The sequence below is a fragment of the Hipposideros armiger genome, unplaced genomic scaffold, assembly GCF_001890085.2.
Source record: "Hipposideros armiger isolate ML-2016 unplaced genomic scaffold, ASM189008v1 scaffold_199, whole genome shotgun sequence".
NCBI classification, from domain to species: domain Eukaryota; kingdom Metazoa; phylum Chordata; class Mammalia; order Chiroptera; family Hipposideridae; genus Hipposideros; species Hipposideros armiger.
This window is the reverse complement of record NW_017731549.1, coordinates 1598-25631: the sequence shown is the minus strand read 5'-3', so window position 1 is coordinate 25631 and position 24034 is coordinate 1598. Positions and strand designations below refer to the sequence as shown.

Sequence of the window (24034 nt, the reverse complement as noted above, 5' to 3'; positions counted from 1 at the left end):
CAGAAGCCGGCGACTGATCTGCCTCGCCCGGGAAGAGCACAATGATGGTGCCAACTTGGTCCAGTGAAGCTATCTCCTCCACAACTAGACTGAAGAACAAAACGACAGCAACTTGTCTGTTCCCCTTCCCCCAATTGCCCAGCGCTGTTCCCATCCCCCCAATTCCCCAATTAAAAATCTTAAAAAAAAAAATCATAGATAGGACTTGTATAATTGGAATGTAACAGATACAGCAGAGATAAAAACATAAAAGAATTTCATTGTATAAAACAACTTACTAATTTTACCCCAAAACATTAATATCACATAACATTTAAAGAAATTAAATCAGTAGTTTGAAATGTGCAAACAACACATGCACAACCCAGAACAATATCGTTTTACAGAAAACTCCCAAATATTCATAAAATAATCAGACTCTTACACAAACTAATCAAAATATTAAAGAGATAATGTGCCTAACTTTCAACCTCTTCTATGAGGCTACTAAAACCTTGATGTCAAAATCATATGTGAAATGGAGGACAGCTCAATGATAATTCTAAAATTAAATGCTAACACTATAAGTAACAAAAATCTAGCTGTCTGTAAAAGAAGCCTCATGACCAAGATAGATTCATCACAGGAATGAAATAATAGTTTAAAATTGAACTACCATGCCACCGCTTAACTCCCAGTACTTACATTAAAGTATAAATCTCACCCATTATGTTGTACATATTTAATATATGTACAGCTTTTTGTATTCAGTGATACCTCAATAAAGTAATTTAAAAAATAAGGACATGGGAACAAGGGAAACATTAAGTAAGCAAAATGGAAACAGGAAATAGGATAAGAGATTTTAAAAATTAAGAAACCACTATACCTATCTCTTTAAGATAATTAAAAAATATTAGTGAAATGGCCAATTTTTAAGAAAATTGTATTTACTTACAGAGGAATTGAAAGCAGAAGTAAATTTTAAAAAATTAAAGTTACCAAGTATTCCAAAACAGGTTCAACAAAGATAAAAAAAAGAAATTCTTTGATGTAGTTTATAACATTAAGACATTAAAGGAAAAAAAGTTGGGATACTTTCAAGAGGTGCAGAAAAAAAATCTGGTAAAATTAAACATTCATTCAAGATAAAAGCTTATAGCAAAATAAGGAAAAGAGAAAACTTCCATAACTTAGCAATGAGGACTAATTAAAGACAATCTAAAGCAAATACAGTAATACCTTGGTTTGCATGCATAATTCGTTCTGGAAACAAACTACTTGTATTGCAAGACATCGCTTGTTTACCACGTTAAAATGTATTAGAAATGTTTGCTTGTTTTGCAGAACACTCGCAAACCACGTTACTCACAATCCAAGGTTTTACTGTATGTGTAATGGTGAAACATTGTCCGTAAAGTCAGGAAGAAGAATATGTGTATCTCCTATTACAACTCATGTTCAATGTTGCACTAGGGGTATTCACTGAGTATTCGTATTGGTAAAATAAATAACTGATATAAAGATTAAAAGACATAACAAAACTTGCATTTTTTTATGGATAACATGACTGTTACAGAAAATCCAAGAAAATCAACAAAATATTAGAAAAATTAAGAGAGTTATGTAAGATTCCTGGATAGTAGACTAATATAAAAATAATTTATATTTCTATAAATCAGCAGAAACCAATTAGGAAATATAATTTTAAAATACCACTTATTACAGCAACAAATATATGTTACTAAGGAAGCTAATTTGATGGTGCAAGAACTTTACTGAGAAAGTTTCCAATCTTAACTGAGATGTTTAAAAAGACCCAACTAAACTATCTTTATTAATATAAATATCCAATGCTGTAAAAATGTTAATTCTTCTTAAATTTATCTATAAATTCAGTGTAATTCTAACCAAAATTTCAAGGTATTTCTGTGGAATTGATAAGCTTGTCCTAACATTAATTTGTTTGAGGAAAGGATCAAGAATAGCCCAAATATTCTGAATAATTTGGGAAAGGAACGAGTCGGGAGAACACCTCCTCCCAGGTATCAAAGATTATTGTAGCCTTTACAGCTTGTATGGTGTTGTGATGGTGACCATTGTCAGTACCTGCTGAAGGAGTAGTTTGTGACAGACAAAAGCTGTCATCAAGCACAGCTAGAAAATTCAAATAAAATACAACAAAACAATCTTTCATAGCATCATGGATTTGCTAAAGCAACAAAGACTGGAGGGTGAAGATTTCAAAGCAGGAAATCCACAGAGAGGTGGGCTGTTGTTAAGCAAGTAACTCTTTCTCTGGGGCCATGTTTTGCTTCTGGGCCCAGGTGTAAGGCTGAAAATCTGGGCTTGGCCCTGGCAGAGGCCGCATTTTGGGAAACAGAGAAACCAGCAGAGTTTTTGTTGGCCTTGTGAGGCTCGAGAGATAAAATTGGAGAGCTGAGTATCTCAAGATTCAGGTGAGAGGTAGAGGTGGAGGCATGAGCCCAATGGACGCCCATTTTGTACTCGAGCTATTAGTTTAATTTTGAACCTGTGAGAGGCAGGAGGCAGAAACCCTCTTGAGGTCAAAGCAGATGATTTAAAAAAAAAAATTAATTTCAGCGTGCTAAAGTAATAAGGGATTGGAGTTCAGAACCCGCCAGGGAAAGGCAGCAGTGAACCCACGAGGGTCTCAGTGGAAAGCCCTAGAAGTCTAACCCTTGAAAGAGGGGCAGCCAAGCTTTACATAAACTGTAACCCAGCCTTGACAGAGTTGTGTTTGCATTAAGGTGAGCAACCCTGTGTCCATCTGGTCAGCAGAGGAAAAGGTAGAATTCTCTACATTGTTTTATAATACACATGTTGTTAGGTGTTTAATAAGAACTTAATAGTCATATCAAGAGTTTCTGCAAATTACTTCTGTGAAACAAACTTCCAAAAGTTAATTGCTTAAAACAATAACAACTGATTATTATTTCTCACAGTTACTGGTTTGTCTGGGTCTACTAGGCAATTTCTCTGCTGTTACGTAGAGTCCTCAGGGTTCAATGATATGGCTGCATTTCACTGGAGCTCAGTTGGGGTTGAAACAAAAAGATGACCTCTCCTCTTCCATGGCCTTTCTCAGTGGAAATTCTCCTGCAGGAGAGCATGGATTTCTCCATATGCTGTGGTGCTTCCAAGAGAGCCAGTGCCAAGCTGCCAGGTCTCTTAAAGGCTAGGCCCAGAACTGACACAATGTCAGGTCCTCATTCAAGCGGAGGAGAAACAAGCTCCAGTTCTTGATGAGCCGAGTGGCATATGCACGTAAGGAGGGGAGGAATTGTTGGTGGCCATCTTTAAAGAGAATGTACTACACCAAGAAAGAGCCTATTACCAAAACCAGAGAAAACAAAAGTATCTTGAAACTATAAACAGAGCCACAGGTGATTCAGATGCTGGAGGATTTAGAAAGAGTTTGGAGTATTTGAAGGTGGTGATAATGGGAGTTAATATGTCAAAGGATGGATAACAACAAAAACAATACTGTAGGAGAGAGAGGCAAGTGCCAGATCATCTTGGGATTGTGGCCACACGGTGTAGAGTCAGACTTTTCTTTAATTGCAATATGAAGCAATTGAGAAATTTTAAGAAAAGAAGTGATATGATCTGATTCTCTCTGCATAAAACAGTTTGAAATTGAGTAGGAAGAGAAGTGGGAGATGGCTAATTCAGGAGAGAAATGACAGTGGTTTGGATACTTGGCAGGAAGGGAAGTGAAAAAAAAAGGCTTATCATCGTTATCTCTATATCTCTTTGACTAGAAGACATTAGTTTCCAAGTGGGAGATAATGCCAATAAGTTTATCTTTTAAATTGCTTGAAATGAAATTTGAAATTAGAGGGGACATACCTCTAATTTACTCCTTAATTGAAGTATAATATGAATATAGGAACACACATACTTCATAAATGGAAAGTTGGATGAATTATTACCTAGGCAACTTTTTGGTATCCTCTTCTAATTACTACTAACTCCTCTTTCCTCTCAAGGTAACCACTATTCTGACTCCAAATGTAAATTAATTTTTCCTGATTTTGAACTTTATATAAATAGAATCATTTAATATGCATTTTTGTTTCTGTCTTGTTTTGTGGCATCACATCGTTTTTTCTTTTTCACGATTTCTAAATCTTCTCCTCCTTTCACCCATTTCACTCTGTCCTCAACCAGAAATGTATACACTTATCCTTAAAAAGTATCTTTGTTCTGAGAACCAAGAGGCTTGATGATGGAAGAGAAACATTATCTTTAAATCACAATTAATTTGGACGTTTATTAATGTATTACTTCTGAGTGAGTCATTATTTTAATAATAACCAATGAAAGCAAATACAAATAAGAAATATTTCTGCTGAGAGTCATTTGTATAGCAGCAATTATATATTGCATAACAGCACACTGATCCCAGTTATACTTCACTCCTTTCTGCCCTTTAGCCTGAGAGGGAAAATCATCGGTGAAGAAGGGAGAGAACACCTGAGTTTAAATATGATAATTTATGACAAATGATTTATATCATCAAATAGCAGCACTCAAATAATCAGTCATAATTCTCTATAAATGTGAGGAGAGCCAAATTTAAAATTCAATAAGTTTAAGGAAACTTTGCTCTCCAAATAGACTATTGTGATTATTTTTTCCCCCTCTTTGCTTACCACAGAGGTTGTTTTTGCAAGAGTCTTCTTTTCCACACATAGAGCAGGATGTTCCTTTAATGTAAGGGGGCATGTTTGGAAAATTTCCTCTGTAAGAAAGAGAAACATTGATTAGCAAAATGGCTATTTAGTTCTAACTTTGTGCATTCATTTTTGCAAGTTGTTTTGATTACTAAGTCATGAATGTTGAAAAGGAAAAATAACTTTTGTCTCAATTTTGTGCTGGTAGGTTTTATAAAAAGAAACTGTAAAAACTGTTCTTTACAGGATATTTCTAATACATGTGGCATTTATAGTCTTGAATATTTTATGCAACACAAATTAGATGGAACTCAGTGTAATTGTATATGTGACAGCCACATATTTTTTTGTTGTAAAACACTAGGATTATCTATTGATTTTGTAAATGGAATAAGCAAAATTTAAATTGCAAATGGGAACATATACTTTATGGTTTAATTTAAAAGTTCAATACCATAGTCCTTAGTCCTTATCTAGTTCTGTTGGATGATGCACCCAAAAAATGGTACCATTTGGTCAACCATTTGGCAGCTATTATGCCTGCTTTTCAACAATATAAGCTGATACATTTTAACAAACACCTTTCCCCCCCATCTCTATGTGAAAGACTTAAAAAAGTGTTGCTTACCTAGAGTACACAAAGAAAAACAATAACATTAGTAGTATTCCATTAAAGAATAAGCCACAATTTATTTATCCATTCATCCACTGAAGGACATTTGAGTTGTTCCAGTTTTTGGCTCTTACATATAAAGTTACTATGCACATTTTGAACATTCATATATGTCTTTTTATGGACATACATTTCCTTGGATACATATCTAGGAGTGGAATAAATAGATCATGTGGTAAGTAAATATTTAACTTTAATAAACTGCCACACTGTTTTTACAAAATAGTTATGATACTTTATAGTCCCACAAACTGTGGGTGAGAATTCTAGTTCCTTTACATCTTCCTGTGGATTTGGAATTACCAAACTTTAGCTATTCAAATTGTGTGTACTGGTATTCATTGTGGTTTAACTTTGAATTTCCCTAATCATTAATGATGTTGAGGTTGTTTTCAATGCTCATTTCCCATCTGCATATCCCCTTTGCTAATCTTTTATTGATTTTAAAAATTATTTTAAGTTTCCTCATATCGAATTGTGACAGCTCTTCCTATATTCTAAGTCCTTCATCTGATATGTTTTGCAAAGATGTTCTTCCAGTCTGTAGTTTATCTTTTCATTCTCTTACCAGTACCTTTGAATAGCAGTAATTTTTAATTTTAATAAAACTCAACTTATCAATTTGTTCTTTTATGGATCATGCTTTTGGTGTGGTAGCTAAAATTTTTTGACTATCTTAGGTCACAAAGTTTTCATCTATTTTTTTAAATAAAATTTTTATAGTTTATAGATTTTACATTTAGTTCTCAGATCCATTTTGAGTAAATTTTTGTAGGGTGTATTTTGTGTAGATTCAAGTTTACTTTTGTTTTTTATGTATGATGACAAATTGTTCTAGCGCCATTTGTTGAAAAAAGTTTTTTTTTGACTGCATTGCCTTTGTGCATTTGTGAAAAATAAGCTGAACATATGTGGTCAACCATGTGTGGGTTTATTTCTCCTTATACTATTCCACTGATCTATTTGTCTAGCCTGTCGTCTGTTTTTGTGCAGTTTGTGAGCTAAGAATTGTTTTTTTTTTGTTGTTTTTTTAAAAAATATTTTTAAGGGGTTAGGCTATTTAAAGCAATACAAAAACACAAAGATGAATACGTAACAGAATGCATGTGTATGCAAAGCCTAACATATTTACTATTTGTACTTTACAAAAAAAGTGCAGAGAAAGTACTGCCTGGTATTTTACAGAAAAATTTTTGCTATTAGGTATAACATTATATACAGGTTTTTCATAGATGCCCTTTATTAGGTTTAAGCAGTTTCTTTCTATTTCTAGTTGGCAGAGAACTTTTATTAAAAATGAATGTTTGTCTTTTTCTTAATCTATTGAGATGATCCTATGATCTTTATTTTTTAGGTTGAATAATATGGCGAATTATATGGATTGATTTTAGAATTTTAAACCAGCCTTACATCCCTGGAATAAACTTCATTTGGACAAGATATATTATGTTTTTACTATATTGTTGGATTCAATTGCTAAATTTTGTTTAGAATTTTTGTACCTATGTTTGTAAGAGATGCTGCTCTGTAGTTATCTTTTCATTTTATCCTCCTTTGTAATTTGTGAATTTAAGGAATTTTCCACTTTTTCCAAGTTGCCTCTTGATTAATTAACCCTATTATTTTGTAATGGCCTTCTTTATCCCTGGTAATATTTTTTTCTCTGACATCTATATTATCTGATATTAATATAGACACGGCAGCTTTATTTTGACTAATGTTAGCATAGTAACTTTTTTCTCATCCTTTTTCTTTTCTTCTATTTGTGTCTTTATATTTAAAGTATGCTTCTTGTAGGCTGCATATAATTTGTTCTTGATTTCTTATCCAGTCTTCCAAACCCTGCCTTTTCATGGGTTTTTGTACCATTTACATTGAATGTGATTATTGACATAGTTAAGGCTGAGGCTATCATCTTCTTATTTTTTCCAGTTGTTTCATCTGTCCCTTGTTTCCCTTCTCTTTAAGTTATGCATTTGTCATTCTTGTTTTTGCTCTAACTGAGAGGGAGTGGAAGAAAACACAGAAAGAGATATACACATTTGTGCCTCTCCATAGCAATTTTAGCATAGTTCAGTTTCTTTTTACCAATTCTGTGCATTTATTCTTTGCCTGTTTTTTTAATCTTTTGTACATTTTATTTTAAAATTTTTGTTTGTTAAAGAGTTGAATTATTAATTGATTTTATCTTCTTCCTTGTACAGATTCATTGTGATCAGAATCTAAATTTCATAATTTTAGAGCCTTCCATTAGGCGTATATTGTTATGTTGTTTTTCCATTTAGATGTGCAATTCTCAGCAAGGCAATTAAAAATTATGGTATTCTTTTCTTAGAGGAATGTGCTTTTCACTATCATTCTGAATCATTTGCTCATTCCAGTTATGTTATGAGGTCAGAAAATTAAGTTCGCGAACTCATCCTCGATAAAGTATTTGCTGAATATCACTATGGTCACCTTCGAAGAACTCCCCTTGGGAAAATATGAACTGACGCCAGTGCCTAGCGCACCCTTCAAAGCAATTTTGGAACTCTGGTTCTGGAATGGCCAGCAGAGCTGTTGTCATATTACCCTTGATGTCCTGAAAGTCATCAAAATGTCTTCCTTTCAATATTTCCTTTATCTTTAGGTAAAGAAAGAAGTCATTGGGGGACACATCTGTTTCTTTTGATTAGCATTTTAAAGGGAAACTTCACTTATTAAAAAATACCTGTCTTTTTAGTATAAGGTCCTAATTTTAGAAACAATTCTTAACATTTATTTCAATACAAAATAATTTTAATAGCAATTAACTTACGTAGGTGCGTAGTTACATATAAATATTGCAGTTTGAGCTTCCCCAAGATTAGGACAAATTGTAATTGCACAACCAACTTTATGTGAGTTGGCCCAAACTACCTATAAGGAAAGGAATTTTTAAATAAAACATGCAAAACAACTCTATACCACAATGCATTATATGAATAGGTATCATCTTTGTCATGCTACAAAGAAATGAATATACATAAATGCTTACTGGCTCTTTTCCCTTAATTTCTAATATTTAATTTAAAACAATTTATGAGGGCTACCTAACTAGTTTTTACTTGCCAATGATTCTCATAAATCTAAAGAATATAATAAATAGCCAAAGTAATAATGTCTTCCAGATGACTTATGAAATATATGTTTAGTTTTTCTATGGGCATATAATACAAGCAATATTAAGTTCACACTATAAATGAAAATTATTAACTTTTATTTCTTTGTCTCAAAAAAATTCTACTTAGTTTATTATCACATTTTAAATTTGTGGTCTTAAACATATTCTTACCTCTGTCAAATCACAAGAGACAGATATGGATAGAGTTTAAGACATATTAAGTTTATTGCAACAACAACAACAACAACAACAATATAAAATAATGCCTACCATAGTATAGTGAATAATTATTTTTGTTTAGTTGCAAAAAATAGCAGTTACTCAAAAGAATAAGATTCCTTTGGAAAACTAGCCAGGGGAGAGATAGATAAAGAGGTGAAAACATTAGTATTCCTTTTTGACAATGACATAATGGAATTTTCCTCCATTTCCCAAATAAACAAAGGGAAAAAATACTTATCTACTCCTTTTGGAATACAAAATAATCCAAGGAAAATTGATGTAGATTTTCACAATTTCTGAATTTTACAATTCAGTTAACAAAATTTATTAACATATTTTATAAGTGATATGTTAGTCATTGTTTCCCATGGCCTGGGTGTAGCTGTAGTCAGCAGTTTTGAAAAACATATTTTAATGGTTTTTTTGGTTCCCTGAGAGGTAGCAAAGTGCAATAAAAGCGCAGTGAACTGAGAAGAGATGAGTTTTGCTTCTAACCATGTGTGTGGCAATGTAGAGTAGACAGATTAACTCTGAGCTAGCTTCCCACTAAGTAAAACAAGATTAAGCTAGATCCTTAAAGTACCCCATTCCTTTTGAATATTTTAGAAAGTTAATAAACTATGGCTGCAAGTATATATTTTCAAAAAATCGTGTTTAAAAATTTGGTTCATGAATAACTGACTATACCATGAAATTCACTTTGCTTAATATAACTAAATTGTTATTCATTTTAGCTTTGGGAATGGTAAAAATTAATATTGACTTTGTATAGGTTTAAAATATATTGCTTTCATTAAAGGGACTAGATGTAACATGAATATGAACATTGGTTGTAACTTCAGTATTAATATCTGAAGATGATAATTGTAAGAAATTTTAAGTTCATTTTGTTTAGAACATTAAGCAAGATACAGTTGTTGAACCAATATGAATGCACCTACTCCTAATTATTGGGTCATCGGGAAAGTCATGACGCATTTTTGCATTGAAAACATAGGGCTGGCCCAGCGGCGCGTTGGTTAAGAGCTGGGTTGAGACACCAGCTCTGAGCAGCAGGGCCCCGGTTTGGATCCCACATGAGGGCCGTCATGACGCTGTGCTCTCTACAGCTAAGATGGTGAACAACAGCTCCACCTGGAGCTGGGCTGCCGTGAGTAGGCTGCAGCCATGTAAGCTGCAGTAAGGCTGCAGTGGGCTGCCATAAAGCTACCATGAGTGGCCGGCAGCCAGCATGAGCTACCAAGAGCTGCCATGAGCGGCCATCCAATGGCTGGCAACCAATCTGCCTCACCTGGGCAGCATGCAATGATAATACCAACATGGGCCAGGGAAGCGACGTCCTCTACAACTAGACTGAAGAACAAAAGGACAGCAACTTGTCTGTTCCCCTCCCCCAACTCCCCAATAAAATCTTTAAGAAAAAAAAAACGTAAAAAGAAAAACATAGAAAAATAGTCATGACTTTCCCGATGACCCAATATTTAAATGTATGTGTAAATTAGCCAGTGGTGGGGGGTGAGCTCCCATTTCTGATGTAGCAATACTGAGGGGTATTTGAAAACAAGTTCCCTTTTCTTTACAGCAAAAGAGGAGGCAAAGAATTATATAAAGGCTGAGACTCAGCCTGAGACTTGATGCCACCTTAGGGAGATTGCTTTCTTGTTAACAAAATACCTGACATTTGACCCCATTCTCTCAATTTTCCTCAGTAGCCAAACCATATTCTTTGCAAGTAACATCTGTTCTGTGAAGGGCTGCCAGATTTATAGCATCCTGTTTTTGGATAAAGAGTGAATAGAAGGGGAGCATGGAAGCTGGTAATTTCTTTATTCAGTATACCTCTGTTAAACATGACTTGCTTTAAGACAGTATATGAATATTCAACTTATAAGGATGAGTAAGTTTGACAAAGAAATTTAGCTCTTTTTCTTCCTTAAATGGGCCTTCCCAGGAGCTCAGTGCCATGTCTAGGATGATTAGCTTGGCTAAAAAATGAACTTCCCATTTTTTGCCAAAAACCTCCACCTGAAACAACCAAAAGAATTGGAAAATTTATAGGAAATAATGTTTTTCGAAATACTGGACATAAAATAACAAAAGAATGCTCTCTGTGAGTGAGGAGGTGTGGGGAAATGTGAGCTGTGCAATCGTCCCAGCTTATTGCTTTGAGAGAGCTTCCAGGCCATGACTGGTTGGGTAGAGGTGGTGGGGAGCCAGGAGAAGCTTGATGGATTCACATAGTTGAGAGACAGAGCTGAGAGTCTGGGGAGACCATGGAGGCAGGAGTTTAGAGAGTGTAGTACTGCAGAGGTGCACATCAAACAGTGACCCTGCTGTGGAGATCTGCAGGGGGTCCACCTTCTCAAGTCCACAGAGTACTAATCAGAGCATGTGTGTGAGGAAGCTACCCTACACCTGAGAAAGAACTACCTATAAAAAATTCAGGAAAGAATACTGGTGCTTACATAAGCCCTGAAATAGGACTTTGCCCACTGGCCAGACTGGCAAGTTTTATCATTTCTGGGGCATTGGGCAGAGTATGCAGAAGAATTTTGCCTCACTGAGAGATAATTAGCTCAGTCCAGACGCTGCTTTCAGTCCAGACACTGCTTTTATTCCACCTAACATATTTTTAAAGAAGAAACCAAGAGGATAAAACAAATTCTAGGTAACTTAACTGTATCCCAGAGGAGAGCTCAAGAATATTATAGATATATAAATCTAGCATCCAACAAGGTAAAATTTACAAAGTTGGGAATATAATATCCAATGTGATAAGAAGCAGAAAAATCTGACCCATAATGAAGAGGAAAAATCAATCCATTGTAACTACCTCAGAAGTAACATAAATTCTAGTGTTAGCAGGGAAAACATTAATTAGTATAAATGTATTCATATGGTTAAAAAGCAAGATGAAAGATTAAGCGTACTAAATATAGTTACTGATGCTATAAAAGACACAAATAAAACTTTTAGAGATATAAACTTTAACATATAAGATGAAAAATAAACTAAATGTCGTTAGTAACAGATTGAACATCACAGAAGAAAATATTAGTGAACTTAAATACACAGCAGTAAGACTCTATGAAATTAATTTACTCCCACAAAATGAAAAACAATTCAAGAAAAAAGAGAAGAGACCATTAATCAACTTGAGAATACTCAAGTGGTTTTCTACATTGGTAAATGGACTCTGGGAAGAGAGAAGTAGGAGAGAGTGAGAGAAATATTTCAAGTAACAATAACCAACAGCCAAATTTGATTGAAATTATAGATCTACAGTTCCAAAAAGCTCAGTAAACTGTAGCACAAAAACATAAAGAAAACTTCATTATGAAGTTGCTCAAGACTAATAAAAAAAATTTAAAGGCAGTCAGAGAAAGAAGATATATTACCTACAAAGGAATAAATAAAATGTTAACAGATTGCTTGTTGGAAACATTGAGCATCTCAATGAATTAAATTGAGATGATAGTGGAGTAATTTTTAAAGATCAGAAACAAACAAACAAACAAACAAAAAAACGCCATAGACTTCTATGCCCAGTACAAATATCTTCCAAATGAAAGTGCGTTTTCAGGATACTCAAAAGAAACTGAAAAGAAAATGCTTGTCTTGTAATTGAAATGTGCATCTATAAGAACTAATCAACAAAATGTCAAATATTTACCTGTGTATAATGGCCACAAACATTGGAACAATGTAGATTATTATAATTAAAATATTGAGTTTCATTATACCAAGCAGCAACAGCAGAGTTTGGTGTGAATACGCTTAATCCTCCTAACCAGATATTTTCTCCAACATATTCAAAAGTTGGGTGGCATTTACGTGGTTTTGCTAAACAGGTGTTGTGTTTGAATATGCACCTGTTAGCCCATGCTTTAGTGGTCTTCGCTAAAGCTTCATCCCAAGTCTGAAAGATAAAAATAATTTAAAGTGTGTTATCTATATTTGTTTGGATTAAAGTTATTCTAATGATAGTAATCAATTAAATTTTGTTTATATTTATTTAAGTTAAATGTAGTTTTTATTTGGTATTTATTATGTTCGCTGTTAGTCATTTCTTTTTAGTTCTGCTTCAGAAACACTCGATGACCCTTTCTGTGATAGTTCATCTTTGTATTTCTAGTACCTACCAGATGTCCTGGTACAGTAGATGCATTTAGCAAATATATTTGAATGCCATTTAAATAAATCAGAGTTTACAGTCTAGTAATTCAGAAGGTCATGAAAACATATCATAAGTAAAGAATGAGTACCCATTTGTAATTAAAAGGCAAAAGCCTCCTAGCACACTAGGAATAGAATTTCCTTAATTTGATCAAGAGTAGCTACAAAAAAACCCAACAACCTTACAACAAGCTTTGGTATATAATGGTGAAATACTGAAAGCTTTCACACAAGATTGGGACTGAAATAAGATGTCTCATTATTTGTAATTAAAATTGTACTGGATGTTAGGTAATATAATGAAATATGTGCATTATAAATATATAAGACAAAAGATATAAAATGTATAATGTTTGGAATCTATCGTTATTCACACATGACATGATTGTGTACATGGAAAATTCAAATGAATGTATAGACTACACTATAGGAAATAAGTGAAATGACCAAAGTTGTTAGATCTAGGAAAATATACAAAACTGTAAACAAATAGCATTAAAAATATCAAATATTTATAAATACAAAAAATGAATGATATAAAATAATCTCTACATTGAAAAGTACAAAACATTACTAAGACAAATTTTAAAAGACTTAAATAGAGAGATATATAACGTTCATAGACCAGAAGATTCAAAGAATGTTGTAAAGAATATTGTTTGTGTTTTATGCATCTATATAGTACAATATTGAAATCAAGAAACTGATGTTGGTACAATCAACAGACCTTAGATTTCAGTAGTTTACCTGCATATATTTGTGTGTGTATAGTTTTATCACATGTGTAAATTGAAGTGAGCACCCCCACGATCAAGATATAGAATTCTTCCATCACCACAATTATCCCTCATGTTAACCCTTTAAAGTCATACTCCTCCACAATATCCCTAACCCATGACACTTATTAATGTGTTCTCCATCTCTATAGTTTTGTCATTTCAAGAATGTTATACAAATAGAATTTCACAGTATGTAAATATTTTTAAAGATTTTTATTAAAAATATAGCTAACATACAATATTATATTAGTTTCAGAGGTATATTATAGTTATTCAACATTTATATACCTAAAGAAATGATCACCATGATAAGTCCAGCAACCATCTGACGCTGTACTATGCTATCACAATATTATTGACTGTATTCGCTGTGTTGTATATTATATCCCCATGACCTATTTATTTTAAACCTAGAAATTTGGACCTCTTATTCCCTTTACCTTTCCTCCCCTTTTAAAATGTTTCAATTACAGTTGACATTCAATATTATTTTATATTAATTTCTGATGTACAGCATAGTGGTTAGGCATTTATATAATTTAAGAAGTGATCTCTGGGTTACTCTATTACCCAGCTAGCACTACATAATTATTACAATATCATTGACTATATTCCCTATGCTTTACTTTACATCCCCATGACTATTTTGTAACTACTAATTTGTACTACTTAATCTCTTCACCTTTTCTGCCCTGCCTCCCAAAGCCCTCCCATATATCACCCCAATAAATGTAGTATCCTCCTGACATAATACATAGTTATTACAATATTGACAATATTCCTTATGCTATACCCTACATCCTCATAACTACTTGTAACAACCAATTTGTACTCCTTAATCTCTTCCCCTTTAACCCCCCCAAATCCCCTCCGATCTGACAAGCATCAAAACATTTTCTGTATCTATGAGTTTGTTCTGTTTTTTTTTGTTGTTGTTGTTGTTGTTTTAAGATTTTATTGGGGAATTGGGGGAGGGGAACAGCATTGGGGAATTGAGGAAGGGAAACAAACAAGTTGGTGTCCTTTTGTTCTTCAGTCTAGTTGTGGAGGACATCACTTCACTGGCCCATGTTAGTGTTATTGAGCTCTCCCTGGGTGAGGCTCTCCTTGGATGGCCACTCACGGAGGCTCATGGCAGCTCACAAAAGCGCACGTCAGCTGCTGGCCAGCCCCACTGCAGCCTATGCCATCGCCAGCGACTCACGGCAGCCCAGCTTCAGGTTGAGCTGCTGTTCACCATCTTAGCTGTAGAGGGTGCAGCGTCACTGTCCCTCGTATGTGGGATCCGAACCAGGGCCCTGAGGCCTAGAGCTGGTGTCCCAAGCCAACTCCTAACCAATGCGCCACTCAGCCGGCCCTCTGTTTTGTTTTTTAATTTTGTCTTTAAATTCTACATATAAGCAAAATCATATTGCATCTGTCTTTCTCTGTCTGATATACTCCACTCAGCACAATACCTTCCAGGTTCATTCATGTTGCTGCAGATGGCAAGAACCATTCCCTTCCATGGCTGAGCAATACTCCATTGTATATATGCACCACCTCCTCTTTATCCATTATTCCACCTATGGATACCAAGGCTGCCTTCACATCTTGGCCATTGTAAACAATGCTGCAATGAACATATGGATGTACACATCCCCTCAAGTAGCATTTGGGTTTCTTTGGATAAATACCCTGAAGTGGGATGACTGGGTCCTTCTTTGTCTCTTGTTATAGCCTTTGTGTTAAACTCTGTTTTGTCTGGTGTAAGTATTGCTACGTCAGCTTTTTTTTGTTTTTCTTATTTCCGTTTTCATAAAATATCTTTTTCCATCTTTTTAACTTCCTGTGTGTGTCTTTCAATTTGAAGTGAGTCTCTTATAAACAGCATATGTAAGGGTTTTGTTTTCTTATCCATTCAGCCCTCCAATGTCTTTTTTTAAATTAAAATTTATTGGGTTGACAATGGCTAGTAAAATGATGTAGGCTTCAGATGTACAATTCTGTAATACATCATCTATATTATCACCTTGTGTGTTCACCACCCAGAGTCAGTTTTTCTTCAATCACCATATATTTGACCCCATTTACCCTCATCTACCACCATTCTCTCCCCTTACCCTCTGGTAATCACTAAACTATTGTCTGTGTCTATGAGTTTTTGTTTCTTTGTTTGCCTTGTTCCTTTGTTGCTTTCAGTTTTATAATCCATATATCAGTGAAATCATATGGTTCCCTACGTTTCCTGTCTGACTTATTTTGCTTAGCATTATAATCTCAAGATCCATCCATTTTGTCACAAGTGGCACTGTTTCATCTTTTCTTACGGCAGAGTAATATTCCATTGTGTATATATACCACATCTTCTTTAACCAATCGTCTATAGAAGGACACTTTGGTTTCCATGTCTTGGCCATCATAAATAAAGCTGCAATGAACATCAGAGCATGTATATCTTATGGATAAATGTTTTCAGATTTTTTGGGTAGATACCTAGGAGAGGGATTGCTGGATCATATAGGACTTATCAAACTAAAAAGCTTCTGCACAGCAAAAGAAACCATCAACAAAATAAAGAGGCACAACCGAATGGAAGAAATTTGAAAACAACACCCCTGATAAGGAGCTAATATCCAAAATATATAAGGAATTCATACAACTAAATAACAAAAACCCCCCCAAACAATCCAGTTAAAAAAATGGACAGAGGACCTGAATAGACATTTCTCCAAAGAGGACATACAAATGGCCAATAGACATATGAAAACCTGCTCATAACTAATTATCAGAGAAATGCAAATAAAAACCACAATGAGATATCACCTCACACCAATTAGAATGGCTATCATCATCAAGACAAATAATAACAAGTGTAGGAGTGGCTGTGGAGAAAAAGGAATCCTCATTCTCTGTTGGTGAGAATGCAGATTGGTGGAGCTGCTATGGAAGGCAGTGTGGAGGTTCCTCAAAAAATTAAGATTAGAATTACCATGTGACCCTCCCAAATGCTCCTTTTTATTGGAGCAGTTAAACCATTTACATTAAAAGTAATTGTTGATAGATATGTAGCTATTGCCATTTTATTATTCATAATTTTGATTTATTTTTTTAATCTTAAAGAATTCCCTCAAACATTCCTTGTAACACTGATTTGGTGGTGATGAACTCCTTTAGCTTTCTCTTGTCTGGGAAGCTCTTTATTGCTTCTTTAATTTTAAATGATAGCTTTGCTGGGTAGAGTAGTCTTAGCTGTAGCTCCTTGCTTTTCATCTTTTGGATATCTCATGCCAATCCCTTCCAGCCTGCAAAGTTTCTGTTGAGAAATCAGCTGGAAGTTTTATGGGAGCTCCCTTACAAATTACTAGTTGCCTTCCTCTTGCTGCTTCTAGGATTCTCTCATTGTCTTTAACCTTTGCTATTTTAATTATAATGTGTCCAGGTGTGGGCCTGTTTTGTTCATCTTGTTCAGGACTCTCTGTGCTTCCTGGGCTTGTATGTCTATTTCTGTCACCAGGTTAGAAAAATTTTCCATCATTATTTCTTCAAATATGTTCTCAGTCCCTTGCTTTCTCTGTTCTCTTTCTGGTACCCCTGTGATGCAAATGTTGTTACACTTGATTTTTGCCCCAGAGATCTCTTAAACTGTCCTCATTTTTTTGGATTCTTTTTTCTTTTTGCTGTTCCAATTGAGTGTTTTCTGTTACTTTGTCTTCCAAATCACTGATTTAACCCTCTGCTTCATCTAGTCTGCTGGTGATTCCTTCTAATGCATTCATCATTTCAGTTATTGTATTCTTCACTTCTGGCTTGTTCTTTTTAATGGATTCTGTGTCCTTTTTTTTATGCATGGTATCTCTTTGTTGAAGTTCTCACTAAGTTCCTTGAGCATCCTTATAGCCATTGTTTTGAACTCTGTATCTGGTAGGTTGCGCAGTGTCAGAATTTTGGTCTCGTTTTTCAACTTGATCTTCACCATCTGTGTCAATTTTGTCTACAAATTCAAATTCATTTTCATCATTATCAGACTCCATCAACATCTGTAGCAATATCTCAGCATCTTTTGGGTCATCTGGATTATAAAATCCTTGAGGTTGAGCCATTTTAGAAAGTAAAACTTACAAAGGAAAACTATTATCCTAAACAGGCACAATGAATCTGTCAGATTAATTAGAAAATAAAAGCTAATTTCTAAGTTTCAATAATAAAACTATACTTACAGTCTCTTTCTGGAATGTCTGAAAGGATAGTACTATGCAAAAAAATCTGTTGAGAAAATATAAAAAATATCTCAAATAGGTGCAAGAAATCTGTGAGATTAAAGATGCCGCTATGAAATACATCTTTACTGTACTAAGTCACAAACATGACTGGCGATGGGTCATGGTAGAGGGGGAAGATATGGAAGCGATGAGTGATGATACTTAAGTTAACTGTTAAATATTTGAAAATGTGTGTGCAGTGAATCTGTGTGATCAGTTGCACCCAATGGAGGGTTAAGAGGACGTCTCAGTTTCCCACAGCCTTCCCTCCCACCTGGATGGTCTGAATCCCCACTGCTTTTCACAGCCAAATGTTGTGGGGGCTCCTTTTCCTGGTACCAGTATTCCAGGCTGGAGAGCCTGGTATGGGGTTGGGGTCCCTCGCTGCTCTGGGAGGAGCCTCCATGTGCCTAAAATATCCCTTCTGATTCTCAACTGCTGCACAGCGGTTTGGGGCTCCTCCCATATCTGCACCCCTCCTACTGGTCTCCATGTAGGTTCTTCTTTATATTTTTAGTTATAGGATTTCTGTTGGGTTAGACTTCAGATGGTTCTCCAGGTTGATTGTTCTATAATTTAATTGTAATTTTAATATATTCATGGAAGGACACAGGCACCGTGTTTATCTACTCTGTCATCTTGGATCTCTAATTATTTTGAGATTAGCTTTTTGTTCCCTCAGCATAATTCCATTTCATGTGCCTATAATTTATTCTTCTTTATTGCTATGTCATGGTATGGATGTACCATAGTTTGTTTAACCTTTACCTATTGACAGAAATTTGGATGTTTACAAGTTTGGGCTATTACAAATAAAGATGCAATGAACATGTGTGCTAAGGTTTTTGTGTTGCAATGTGTTTTCCTTTTCCCAAGATGAAAGGAAAAAGAAAAAGTACCCAGGAATGGGATTGCTGGGTGTTTTGTGAAACATACATTTAATTTTTTAGAATGAAAGTGCGAAACTATTTTCAAGAGTGGTTGTACCATTTTATGTTTCCACCAGCAAAGTATGACAGATATAGTTTCTCCACATTTTCTCCAGTATTTGGTATTGGCATTAATTTTTATTTTAGCTTTTCTAATTTATGTGTAGTGTTATCATTTTTTATTTCATTTTTCTTGTGACTAAGGATGTTGAACATATAGTTATGCACTTATTTTTCATCTGTATATCCTTGTGGTGAAATGTCTGTTCAGTCTTCATTTTCTAATTGAATTTTTTTACAGTTGAGTTTTGAGAGTTCTTTATATATTCTAGGCAGGAGTTCTTTCTGAGATAAGGGTTTGTGTGTGTGTGTGTGTGTATATATATATATATATATATATATATATATATATATATATATATATATATATATATATATATTTTGTCTAGCCTGTAGCTTGTCCTTTCATTTCTTAACAAGGTATTTTAAAGTGCATAAGTTTTTAATTTTGATGAGAGCCAAGTTATTGACTTCTTCTTTTATTTCTGTGGTTTTGGAGTCATGCCTAATCAAAATAATCCACCATATTAGGACGCCTCATCCAGCTGTAGGTCCTGAGAACTTTCTCTGCTTTTTCTTTTAAAAGTTTTATAGTTTTAGATTTTTGCATTTAAATATATGGTTGTTTTTGTGTTAATTTTTGTATAAGATATAAAGTTTAAGTCAAAGTTCAATGTATTTTTGCTTATGGATGACAAATGTCTGTAGAATTGTTCATAGTATATATATATGTGCAAGGTCTATAATGATATCCTGGATTCATTCTGGATATTGGTAATTTGTGCCATTGTTTTTATATTGATCCTTTCAAAGAATCAGCTTTTTATTTTATTGATTTTTTTATATCCTTTTTTTCTGTTTGAAACTTCATTGATTTGTTCTCTTATCTTCCTCATTATTCTTTTCCTTTGGCATGTATTTTACTTTTTCTCCTGTTTCTACAGGTAGAATTTAGATTATCTATTTAAGCACTTTCCTTTTTTTTTTTTTTAAACATAACCCCTTAGTGCTACACATTTCCCTCTCAGCACTTCTTTTACTGCACTGAATAGGTTATAATATATTTTTAATATATTGCACTATATATACATATATATATATTATATAATGCAATATGTATTATATTTAATGTATTGTATATGTTATATATGATATATATATTTAAATTTTCCTCGAGACTTCTTCTTTGACTCATGTATTATTTACAAGTGTGTTTAATTTCAAGTACTTAAAAAGTTTCTTGTTATCTTTTGCTGTAGATAACTGTTTTGATATTATTGTGTTCTGAGAACATAATCTATTTAATTTCAATTCTCTTTAATTGGTTGAGTTCAGGATATGGTCAATCTTGGTTAATGTTCCATAGGCACTTGATAATGTTTAGTCTCTAGTTGTTGAATCGAGTGTTCTATAAATGTCAATGAGATCCTAGTTGGTTAATGATATTAAGTTCTCTTTATCCTCACTGATTCTGTCTGATTGTTGAGAGAAGAGTATTGAAATCTCCAAATGTAGTTGAGGACTTTTTCTATTTCTTTTTAAAGTTATATTGGCTTTCTTTCTTGTAATTTAAAGGTGTGTTGTTTGGGGAATCCAAAATTTTATTACAATTTCTTTGTGACAGATTGATCAGTTTATCATTATGTAATACAATTCTCTGTCTCCAGTGTGTTCTTTGCTCTGAAATCTATTTCATCTGATATTAATAAAGCTACTTCTGCTTTCTTTTGATTAATGTTTGCATGACACATCTTTCTCCATCCTTTTACTTTCAAACTACCTACATCATTATATTTGAAGTGAGTTTCTTAGTGATAGCATATTGTGGGTTCATGTTTGTTTGTTAGTTTGTTTTAATCCCTTCTGCCAATCTCTGATTTTAAATTGTTGTATTTATACTATTTATATTTAATGTCCTTTTTAATAAGTTAGAGTATGACTCTATGATTTTATTGGTTTTTATTTAATCTTTCTATTTTTTCATTCCTGTTTCACTGTCCTGCCTTTCTGTGAGTTACTTGACCATTATTTAGAATTTCACTTTAATTTGTCCATAGTGTTTTTAGGTATATATTTTTATATAGATATTTTAATGTCTGCTATAGGTAGGTATAACATAATATTTGTAACTAATCACAATCCAATGATGTCACCATTTTACCAGTTTGTCTGAAGTGTAGAAATATCTCAGTAGTCCCCCGTTATCTGTGATTTTGCTTTTCACTGTTTTAGTTACTTGCAATCAAACTTGGTCCACAAATATTAAGTGGAAAATTCTAGAAATAAACAATTCATGTTTTAAATTGCACGGCATTCTAAGCAGCTTGATGAAATCTTGTGTTATCCTGCTGTGTCCTGCCAAGACGTGAATCATGTTTTTGTTCAGAATATCTATACTGTATATGCTATCTGCCCATTAGCCAATTAGTAAATATCTTGGTTATCAGATTGTGACAGTTTTTTTTCAACTATTTAAAATGTGCAATTTAATAGTTTTTGATATATTTGCAGTTGTACAACCATCACCACAATCAATTTTAGAACATTTTATCATCCCCAAAAGAACACACTGTGTCTTTAGCTATAACTCGCCAGTCTCCCATCCCCCTAGTCTTTGGCACCCAATATTTTACTTTCTGTCTTTATATATATATGTCTATTCTGAAGTGACAGTATTTTTTTTTGAGTAACCTTTATTTTACTTCATAATGGCCCCAAAGTGCAACAGTAGTGATGCTTGGAAGTTGGATATGCCAAAGAGAAATCATAAAATTCTTTCTTTAAGTGAAAATATGAAAATTCTTAATATGGAAAGAAAAAAAATGAATGCTGAGGTTGATAAAAATGAGTCTTTTATCTGTGAAATTGTGAATAAGGAATTAGAAATTTGTGCTGGTTTTTTGCCCCACCTCAAATTGCAGAAGTTATGGCCTCAGTGTGCAATAAGTGCTTAGTTAAAATGGAAAGGGCATTAAATTTGTGGGTGAAAGGCATGAGCAGAAAATGTGTGTGTGTGATCATTTGTAGTTCTGTACTATCCACAATTTCAATATATCAGGTTCGGTACTATCTGTGGTTTTAGGCATCCTCTGGGGGTCTTGGAATGTATCTCCCACAGATAAAGGGTGACCACTGTACTTCTATTTGGGTCCCTTTACCATTCACTTTACCAATAATATTATTGTCTTAAATATATGTCTTAAATATCTTCATACATTAAAAACCATGTCAGATAATGCTGTAATTTTTGCTTCAATGGTCAAACATAATTTAGAAAACGTAAGAGGAGAATAGTTTATTATCTTTACCCATATTTTTACTCTTTGCCTTTTTGTTGCTTCATTCCTGATGTTCCAAGAGTCTTTGTTTTATCATTATCTTACCTGGCACCCCAAGATTTGGATGAAAATTTGATGACATTAAAATTATTGTTCTCCATCAGGCAATGTGTTGTTTCTCTCCAGCTGCTTTTAAGAGTTTTTCTTTGTCTTAAGTTTTCTGAAGTATGATTATGATGTATCTGGCATGAAATTTTTTGGGCTCATCATATTTGGTATTCACTCAGATATACTGCTTAGGCTTTTACCCAAATTTTGGAAGATCTCATCCACTATTTCTTAAAATATTTTTCTCCTCCTCTCCATCTTTCTCCATTCCTTCTGGGGCTCCAACGACATGAATGTTAGATATTTTGTTATTATCTCATAGATCTCTGATATTCTGTTCATTTTATTTTCAGCCCATTTTCTCTCTGTTGGTCATATTTGGTAATTTCCATTGTTCTATTTTCAGTTCCATTGATTTTTTGTTCCTTTGTCATATTCATTCTGCTATTGACCTGATTCCATGAGTTTTAAATTTATACTATAATTTTCAATTGTATACGTTCATTTGAATCTTCTTTATAGCTTCAATTTCCATGCTGAGACTTTCTATTTTTTCATTTATTTTAAGCATTTTTGTAATGGGTCTTTGAAGCATTTTTGTGATGACTACTTTTAAATCCTTGTCAGGCACTCCTAACATCAGTGTCATCTGGGTGTTGACATCTGTTTTCTAATTCACATAATTTTCTGGTTTTTGGTATGATGAGTTGCTTTTCATTGTATTCTTAACACTTTGAGGTTTACGTTATGGGACTCTAGACCTTATTTAATCCGCCTGCTTTCATAGATTTCCACTGACACTCATCCAATGGGGAGAAAGCCCCGTATAACTGGTTGGTGGGTGGAAGCCCAGGCTCTCTACTCGCTCTTATTTAATCTCACTATGAGAAGGATAATACTTATCACTGGAAAGAGATGGACATCCAGGCTTGCCCTCTGGTTCTGCTGACTTTATCCCACAGGGAGAGGCAGTGCCTTGTTATCACCAGGTGAGGGTAGAAATCTAAGCTCCCTACTTAGCCTGTGCTGACACCACAGGAAAGGAAGGGGACACCATTACTTCAAAATGGGCTAGAAGTCCTCACATGGCCTTCACTGACACCCTGGAGAGGGTTGTTGTGAGGACCACCTTTATTACTGCTGGATGGTAGTGAAAGTCCAGGTTCCATGCTCTGACTCTGCACTGGCAGGGCAGACGGGGCACCCCATTACTACCTGGTGGGGGCCAGAAGCCTCTTCACTTAGCCTCCTCTGACAGAACACTGGTGGAGAGAAGGTGAGAAAGATCCTTCATTAGTGTCAGGCCAGGCTGGTCGTCAAGGCTCTGCACTTCACCTTTGCTGAAAAGTTTGGGAGGGTTGTTTTTCCTGTGTTGCTTGTCCAGACTAGGATGGTCATTATAAAAAACAGTGTCTGCCTTACTAGGTGGCCACTTTCCTGGTTCTCTGACAAGAGAGAGCAGGCTTTTCTTGAGGCTTTTATTTTTTGCATTCATTGACATTTCTGTATTCAGACTCGTTTAGTACCTAGTCCAGGATGTACAGGCATCAAACAGGAAATCCAGGGAACTCACCTTGTGTCATTCCCTGAGTCTTGTAGATGCTAGTTGATATGTCTGCTTTCTTCTCTCCCACTTTAAGAGTCTTTTCATATTTGCTTTCTAAAGGTATACTATACAAGGCTTTTAGCTATACTTAACAGGAGACATAAGGCAAATGGATTTCTTTCATCTCTTGGGAATACGATT

General features: G+C 34.3%; 1 protein-coding gene across 1 annotated transcript in view; it reads right to left on the bottom strand.

The window, feature by feature from the left end:
• GLIPR1L1 (GLIPR1 like 1) overlaps positions 1-12635 on the bottom strand; it is a gene marked incomplete at its 5' end in the record, with an annotated part of 14041 nt that extends 1406 nt beyond the window's left edge. Inside the window, 3 exons of the mRNA XM_019653198.1 lie at positions 4659-4747; positions 8150-8250; positions 12390-12635. Of these exons, the coding sequence (XP_019508743.1) occupies positions 4659-4747; positions 8150-8250; positions 12390-12635 (436 nt within the window). The remainder of the gene's footprint in view (positions 1-4658; positions 4748-8149; positions 8251-12389) is intronic.
• Between the last annotated feature and the right edge of the window lie 11399 nt (positions 12636-24034).